Source organism: Haliotis asinina, chromosome 6 (genome assembly GCF_037392515.1).
Source record: "Haliotis asinina isolate JCU_RB_2024 chromosome 6, JCU_Hal_asi_v2, whole genome shotgun sequence".
Classification (NCBI taxonomy): domain Eukaryota; kingdom Metazoa; phylum Mollusca; class Gastropoda; order Lepetellida; family Haliotidae; genus Haliotis; species Haliotis asinina.
In genome coordinates, this window is record NC_090285.1 from 4,887,162 (window position 1) to 4,896,593 (window position 9,432).

Genomic DNA, 9,432 nt, shown 5'->3' on the forward strand with positions numbered 1-9,432 from the left:
ACCTTAGCTCTACGACAGTCAGAACATGGTGAGCCTAAACTATACTCTCGATGTCTAATGTGTGTAAAGTTACCATTTAATTGTGATGGGATCTTCAGTAAATCCACATCCAAAGTTTCACATATGTGGGTAATGTAGTTCACGACATATGAGTCACCACAACACATTGGGGTATAATATTAGTAAAATGTCATTTGGTACCCCTTGGATAATGGTATGTCCTCAAGAAATATCATATAAGATATGTTCAGAATGATATAGAATATATCCCTGTCATAATCAACAGCCAAAGATTTGGATTACTTGATTTAGATTTAGACATGGACTGTCACTGACTACACTGCAACATCACCTGTCTGCAGTACTATCATCAGTCGCCACAGCACATCATCACTTGGCTACACCACATCATCACTTGGCTACAGTACATCTTTTGGTTACACTACATCATCACTTGGTCTACTTTCAGCATGACTCGCCAGCAGCACGTCATCACTCAGCAGGAGTAAGCACTCAATCGAAAGCCGTACATGAACACTCCCCTGTCGTAACAATACTGTCCGATCAACATCCTTCGCTTGCAGTACACTCTCGTTAACGTAGTGATTTTATTAAATCAAAACACAAATACTCCAACTGCAAAACATCTCTTTATAAAGCTGAATGCAGCTGATGTTCTAAAGAGTATAAGAAGTGCATGAACAAGCATATCAAGCAATATAAAAATTGATTTTATCAACTGATTCGAGGAAAGCAAAAGCATACGGCTAAAGAACTTTCGAAAATGTTTACAAAAAGTAAAGTCTACAAAAGAAAGGGAGATAAGTCATATGGACCCAAACGCATATGAACCAAATGCGACATTCATCAGATTCGGTAGCCTGATTGGTAAGTATTGTGAATAACAGACTTAACACTTTTTATAAAACATTAACGTATTACATCTTGCCCAGACGGGTTTCACAAATGTCCACTCAACAAATGACAACACCTTTGTTGTGAATATGCTCAACCAATTACTAAAAAGTAGCAAAAGCGTTCGATGATGTTTGGAGGTTTGGGCTACTCAACAATGTAATTAATGGTAGATTTTTAACTCTTGTTCAAATAATGTATGATAATATTAAATCGTTTGTACTGTCCTTACTAATGATAGATGATTCTGCCCCGTAAATGTTTAATGCCAGTGGTTAACTTCTCAGGTAGAATCAATCCTAAAGGGTCAATTTTACCGAAGTTGGAAAGCTGAGATAGACAACAGCCCTGAAGGTTTCTATTACAAATACATTAAAAATCTTTAGAAAATTATCTCCTCCTTCCACCTATGTATATTTACCAGTTTTAAAATACGAAACGTGTAACCATAACGTATATGTTGAAGTTGGCCGTTGCCATGGCATTGATCGTCAAAACAGAACCTGCAGTCTCTGTAGATCACTTGCTGTAGCAGATAATTTTCATTATTTATTTAAATGCGAAGCTGTTACTGAACAAAGAAATAAATACATTCCCATTAAATGCTTAATATCTTTCCCTAACCTAATAACGTATAAAGCATAAAACTACAAACCCCATACACTGACAACGAGCACTGGGCCGCCGGGCCGCCGATTATATGTCGCTGATCAAATGATCTTCTTGTTCCTATTGTATCGCAACGTTGGTAGGTTGGCTGGTTTGTTTAATTTGTTGTGTATCGGTGCACTCCGCAATATTCCAGCTGTACGGCAGCGGTCTGTAAATAATCGACCAGGCAATCCAGTGATCAACATCATAAGCATCGTTCTACGCAATTGATACAATGACCACCCGATCCCATTAGTCGCCCCGTCCGGCAAGCCTGGGTAACTGAAGACCAGTTCTAACACGGATGGTCACGAGTATAGAGAGGATCTAGGCATAGTGTTCTTGTTAACATTGTGATGATCCGAACAGTATTACTTTCGGGGGATAGCTCGTAGTTGGAATTCAGGTGGCGCATTTGTTAAACCCAGTATTCCTTCCAGTGGAGGCTTTACCCCGTTCACTGGGACGAACTTGAACTTCTGAATCATGGTGGTGAGGAAGAGGAAGAGCTCCATCCGGGCCATTGCTTCTCCCAGGCAAATCCTTCGACCTTAAAATATGAAAACAAAAGTTCAGTTCTATTACCGTATGTATGTATGTATGTATGTATGTATGTATGTATGTATGTATGTATGTATGTATGTATGTATGTATGTATGTATGTATGTATGTATGTATGTATGTATGTATGTATGTATGTATGGATGGATGGATGGATGGATGCATGCATGCATGCATGCATGCATGTATGTATGGATGTATGTGTGTGTGTGTGTGTGAGAGTGTGTGTGTGTGTGAGTGAGTGTGTGTGTGTGTACGCGCGTGCGCACGTGCGTGTGTATGCATGCACGTATTCATGTATGTATGCACGTACGTGTGTGTGTGTTTTCGTGTGTGTGTGTGTGTGTGTGTGTGTGTGCATGTGTGTGTGTGTGTGTCCATGCCACACTATGAAAGGAGCGTATGTGCATGTACTTATGTATGTGCATACAGGTCTGTTGCATACGATATGTAGCTTTTATATGTAACTCACCCAAAGAAAATGGGATAAAATCCTCTCTCTTCTGAATCTTGCCTTCGCCATCAAGGAAACGATCCGGCCGAAAGTTTTGTGGGTCTCCCCATACACCCTTGTCTTGGAGGACTGAATCAAGGTTCAACAGGATTGTGACCCCTTTCGGGAAGGCGTATCCTCGGAACTGTACATCTTGTGGAACTGTGTGAGGGCCAGCAACAGGGGCAATATTGCCGTATCTCAAGGTTTCCATAATGGTGGCCTCAACGTAAGGAAGGTTCGTCTTGTCTTTCATGGATGGTGGTCTGCTCTGACCGACGTTTTCCAGAATCTCCTGGAAGCACTTCTCTTGTACATCCGGGTAGTGTAGGAAGTAGACTAGCGCCCAACGTATTGTGGTGGACGTTGTTTCTGTGCCCGCAGTGAACAGATCAGAAATAGTCTGCGCCAGATTCTCCACTGCCAACATGAATGTAATCTTTAGTTTAAGTTCAAATGACAAATGTAAATTACCCATATAAACACAACACAGAAACACAACAACTACATGCGGAGGAAATGCAAAAATACTGTAACAGAATTGGCCATGTTTTCACTAAAAGATTCTAAAAGAAAGTTCAGCTTCCCCAGTCAGTCAGATTGACAAAATTCTCGATCAAAGTTAAAATGAAAGGCCAAATATAAAAAGAAATAATATGTGTTAGATATGTATATATACCAAATTATATATATATATATAATGTATATATATATACCAAATTCATTACACCATTATCTAAAATGATGTATTAGTTATATGTTTGAACAAATAAAGGAAAACAAAAAATTTAAAAGTAAGTATCCAGCGGACCTCTCTGTACATACCATGAACATCTTCAGATTATAAAACACACGTACAGTCTAAAGTCGTTGTTTCTTGCTTCTGTTGGCGACGTCGCATCTCCTTCAAGTACACATGGATGAAGTCGTCCCGATTTTCCTCATCGTGATCCTTTAAGTGATTCTTAATGGAAGGATTAATTAGCAAATTTTTCACAAGATCTATGCTGTCCATTATTTTCCTGAACTTGAATGGGTCACCAGGCAAATATCGCACAAAAGGAAAAACGCTCAGTATTCCAGTTACTGCGCTATATTTAAAAAAATCATCCATTGCTTTCAGAAACTTGACGAAGACAGGGTCGGTATATTCAAAACGTTTTCCAAAGACAATGGAACAGATAATATTTGATACGGCATTCTGCGCTAAACGGTCTATGTGGAAACCTTGGCCTTTCTGTTCTTCTATGGCCAAGACAAACTGTGCGATTTCCTCGTGTATTTTGTCCTCCATGATCATTCTTCCAGCCCCAAACTCTCGCAAAGTGTTGAGAGCAAAGCGCCTCTGTTCATGCCACAAGTCCCCGGAAGATCCGACTACTCCTGTTTGCAAAATATAGTGAAATAGAATTCAACCCTATGCCGTAGCATAAATGGCACTGTATGTATGTGTATTGGAGACATTTGTAGAACAGTGTTGTATGTGAATCACGTTGTTTCTGTTAAGACTCATTTCGGGACGGCGGTGACCTGGTTACTATATCAAGACTGGGAGACAGGATTATCGAGTAAGGTTCTGGGCTTACTCTGGAATATACCAGTCCAGTGATGTCAGAAGAACTAGAGCAAACTTTTCATGTACACAAAACGGATCTCAGTCTGGTCTTTGCCAACTCACATACTCAGGTGTTTTGCCTATTTTGAATGCTAAAGCACTGTTGCAGCGATGTGAATCTTACCATCAATATCTTTGTAGCTACAGTCAATGTTATTATATTATAGTTATATTGAATTTGTATTGCCACGCTGTTTCATACCGTCATTGTAATTTCTTTGTATAACGAGGTATAACATTGTTCAGGTATATAATGCTGGGAAGGTATGACATTAGTGAGCTGTATTGTACCAACAAGGTATGACATGAATCAGCCGTATAATGCTGAAAAGGTGTGACACGGGTCATTTGTACAGTGCTGCCAAGGTATGACATAGTTCAACTGTATGTTGCTGCCAAGGTATGATGTGGGTCAGCTGTATGTTGCTGCTAAGGTATGACGTGGGTCAACTGTATGTTGCTGCTAAGGTATGACGTGGCTTTGCTGTATGCTGCCGCCAAGGTATGACATGGGTAAGCTGTATGTTGCAGCCAAGGTATGACATTAGGGCAACTGTCTAGCGCTGTGAAGATATGACGTGGGTCAACTGTATAGTGCTGCCAAGGTTTGACATAGGTCAGCTGTACGTTAATGCCAAGGTATGTGGGTCAGCTGTATGTTGCTGCCAAGGTATGACATGGGTAAGCTGTATGTTGCTGCCAAGGTATGACATGGGTCAGCTGTAAAGTGCTGTGAAGGTATGATATGGGTCAGCTGTACTTTGCTGCCAAGGTATGACATGGGTGAACTGTATGTCGCTGCGAAGGTATGACATGGGTCAACTGGAAAGTATTGTGAAGGTATGACATGGGTCAGCTGTATAGTGCTGCCGAAGTATGACATGGGTCAACTGTATAGTGCTGTAGAGGTATATATGACCTGAGTCGGCTGTTTAGTGTTGCTGTGCGTTGATGGTATGCACGTGCTAAATGCCTATGATGGTATGGAAATACATAAAGGTAACAACGGGCGTAAACATGGCTTCTAAATGTTTATCATAGTAAAGCCTATTCACTGGATAAAAGAGTTATGTCCAGAACATTTCACATCTGTCAAAATTTAATAATTTCGTATCTCTGTGATTATTGATGGTAGATGTTAAATTCACACTACAACGTCACACGTCTCTAAAAATCAAGATTACAGTTCAATATATCGCAACTTGTGACCGAGGCTGGTTCGGGTAACACCGAAAACACAGCATTCGACAGTTCTTGATGTACGGAGCCATCGTGTACATTCCATACACGACAAGTCTCGCCTGTATGGAAGCTGTTCGTCTCCAAGTTTCAATTATCGAGTTTAGGCAAGTCGCAAGGATAATGAGTCTTTTATCGAATCAGTAGGAGTGAGTGAGTTAATATTTAACGTCACATCGGCAAAGTCTCAGCCATATCGTGACGAGTCATCAGTAGGAAGCTTGTATCAAATATATATAGCATAGACCAAAATACTATCGAAAACGCGTGACATTGTGCCGTTAAACACTCTGTTTTTGTCGTTCAGATGCCCTCTGTAAACCTACTATATCGAATTTTCACTTTCACCATCAATGCAGTACAAAAAGGTAAATGACACAACCAAACACAAATTGCTTACGATGGTTTTAGCAATGACGATTATTGGCACTATTAACGTTTTCATTATGGCTGCCGTGGCTGTCATGGTCCAATGGTTAGAGCCACTCTTAAAACACCTTTAGTTCAGTTAAAATTTGAAGAAAACGCACCTTTTCTCCTTGCGAAGAAATCAGTCAAAAATGTGTGTGGCCTGTCAGAGAAGACGTCGGCGTTCTTGACTATGGCTTCTTTAAGGACGTTGTAGCCATTGAGGACGATGACAGGCTTGTGAAAGACATACAGACTGAAAATGTCGCCATACTTCTGTCGAAGGTTCTTAAACAAAACACGGGAATCAGTCTCCATTGACAGGGCGTTCCCCAGGAACGGAAGGAGAGGGGGACCAGGGGGAAGTCCAGTGGCGCGCCTCGTTGACAGCCATAACACTGTCAGCACCACGACCAGAAATAAGGCAACTGTTGTAAATCCAAAATCCCACATGATGATTGTGCGCTGGCTTCCAACCTGTGTGAAAGCTGACTGGAGAGAGCGAGACTAAGTACAGCTGTCGAGTGGCACATTACCACGACTGTCTGATTTAAAAGGACGCCCCTTATCAATGTTTGCAGAGTGAGTCAACCAATCAGCGTATATGTCGTGCACATGCCTTGTACATGTGGGGTTCTTGAGAGGCATTGAGAAGTCTTGTGCATGTGTCAAGAGGCCAAGGTCTGACTCCCAGTTACGGATAGGTGCAACACACCGTCAGTGTATGTATTTACCTTCCAACTAAATGAAATAAACACTGTGGTTGTTTGTTTCATAAAGTCAGCTCAGTAGTGAATTCTAGAAGCCTTAAATTTGTTTACGCTTCCAAATTAAGTTGGTTATCGTTTCAGCTTCACACTGAAAAAAGAGCATACGTTTCTATATGTATAGTAGCTGTTATATAAAAATGAGTTAGTTAAAGAACATTCAGTGAATAGTTCCGACTTTGAGTCATTTCAATTTGATACCTTATGTTTTATGAAGTGCTTTTATAATTCAGTTCTTTTTATGTTTAAATTTAAGGTGAATGTCCTTTTCATTCGGGATTAACTAGAGACACTTTGCACATGTTTGTTGACAACAACCTGGATTAACTGTGTAAAAGCTGTGTATTTGTCTTTTTTGTATACACTTTTAGCACACAGATGTCCATTATACTGATAACATTATGGGGCGGGGTATTTAAAGGATCAGTTAGGCGTTCATGTATAAATCGTGTGTAATAACTGCTATCTTTACTTTGATGAATTTGCTCAAACTTTGACCTATAGATGTCCCATATACTGACAACAATGTGCCACGGATCATTTTATAGGCCGTTAAGGAGTGTGTATAACAACTGCTTCATATACATCGTCTACAGCCGATGTAAATACAGGACGTTCATTTTCTCATGTGTGTACAATGTACTTTGTTTCTGTGATAGTATCATAATGACATGTGATCCAGTCGTCTAAGTTGCAGCTATTCGCGGTGTAGAGTTGCGTCCCTTGAGCACACCTATGAAACCTATGAGTGTTGTTTCGGATCCTGGTTTGTCATAAGTTCGTTTCTAGGTTTGTCGCCACCACGTTTCTTTCACCACAATGGTAAAGTTTGAGCCCTCCTACATTGATTGATCTAACGACGTGATGTTAGCGGAATACTGTTAAAAGCGGCTTTAACTAATTAGCTCATAACTCAAATTTCCTCTGAACCTAAGCTGCAGTGCGTTGTGCAGCTTTACACAGGTTGTACACTCCGCAAGACCCGTGCTTTTGTCATGATCCCCCCCCCCCCTTGGAAGGAACTACTCCACCCCACTGGGCACCCAAGTTGGCAATCAACTCATTTAGTGGGTATAACTACATTGTTGGCATTGTGGGTATTTGGTTCTGTGGAGGTCAGAGGGTAGCAGAGAGGGAAGGAAATGAAGTTAGTTATAATAGTAATATAGTAATAGTCCGCTTATATGGAGCTCATATCCAGGCACATTGCTTGCTCACGGCACAATGTACATTACTGTCCTCCAGTCAAAGGCTGTTAAAAGGACGCTATCATACTTCCCTATGCTTCTTCAGCTCACTGGGGATCATACAGCTATGCTGTCTCGTAGACACAATGAACTGAACACTCAGAGTTCCAGCACATCCTCACGGGCACCCATTTTACAGCTGGGTGAACTGAGACAATGTGCATCTTTAAACCTTGTCTACTAATGCTACGCAAGTGTGCCCACCTTGGGACCTGAACCTAGGTGCCTCCACCGGGGAGGAGACCCGTGTAGGTCCCGGGGTAGAATAGGTCTTCTGCAACCCATGCTTGCAACAAAAGGCGACTATGCTTGTCGTAGGAGGTGACTAACGGGATTGCGTTGTGGGGCTCGCTGACTTGGTTGACACATCATCGGTTCCCAAATGCAAAGGTCGATGCTCATGCTATTGATCACCGGATTGTCTGGTCTTACTCTTGATTATTTACAGGCCGTCGCCATATAGCTGGAATATTGCTCAGTGCGGCATGTAAAGAAACGCATTCATTTACACTATCCACACTATTACACTATATAAATATCCACGTAAGACTGGACTTAATGCTACATATTCAATACATAGTCGTTATTCTTGAAGTGGATTAACGGTCTGACGTGGCCCTGTGTGTGTTGTATTTACATGACATAATAAAATCTGTTCATGTTAAGATGTAGAGATCAACACTGTAACACATTTTTGTACACAAGCACAACCCTAACACTGTGAAAGATTTGGTCTTTACAGGAATTCTGAATTATAGACGTTTCTAGGTTCATTTTGAGAAACAGTGCCCCTGTAAAGAAAGTGGCACTCATACGTCTGTTGGTCTCAACCAAAAAGCCTGAAAAAGAAGACTAGTTAAAACAGTCCTCCCTGAATGGGGTACGTTTCCACTTATGTCGTAATATGATCAGTTCCGTGCAGAAAGTCACGAAAGATTCGGCTTCAGAAAGTATTACGCCTTGTAAGTGTCTTATTGATCGAAAGCTTCATTTCATCGTTCCCTGAATACTTAGAGGGGTGTTCATGATATCAACCACTGGATTGTTTGGTCCAGACGACGTTTTTCATAGACTATTGTTGTACAGCTGGAACATTTCTTGAGCGTGTCCTTCAATAACAGGGAAACAAGTGCGTCAGTGTCTAAGGTGTCGTTGGAGGAAACTTGTATTTCTCACAAGCAAGTAAACTCATTAGTGTATGAGCGAGTTGGGTTTTACGCCGCCTTTAGCAATATTCAAGCACTATTATGGCGGGAGACTCTAGAAATGGATCGAAACGTGGCCTCCAACATGACAAGCCAATGCTTTAACCATAGGGCTACCACGCCGCCCCGACGATCTCATTAAGAGACGGCAACCTATTATTGTTATATAAAATCAATATTCGTGATCATTCGCCATGACACTATTATGAGAGACTCATCTTTCCCAAGGTAAATTCCGATAAGACGTTTCACGCTAATGTTCTATTTACTGCACTATGACCAGTGCACCGTCAGCTCAGGGCTTTTGTGTCTAGCTACAGTGCATTCAGGG

The 9,432-nt window shown here is 41.1% G+C and overlaps 1 protein-coding gene across 1 annotated transcript; it reads right to left on the bottom strand.

Annotated features, from left to right (window-relative positions):
- Nucleotides 1–639: 639 nt before the first annotated feature.
- LOC137287341 (cytochrome P450 2U1-like) lies at nt 640–6,441 on the bottom strand. The gene is made up of 4 exons (XM_067819593.1): nt 6,005–6,441; nt 3,479–4,003; nt 2,600–3,040; nt 640–2,116 (listed from the first exon to the last, which is right to left on the bottom strand). The coding sequence occupies exons 1-4, from the start codon at nt 6,333–6,335 to the stop codon at nt 1,938–1,940; spliced, it is 1,476 nt and encodes a 491-aa protein (XP_067675694.1). The 5' UTR covers nt 6,336–6,441; the 3' UTR covers nt 640–1,937.
- Nucleotides 6,442–9,432: the final 2,991 nt, after the last annotated feature.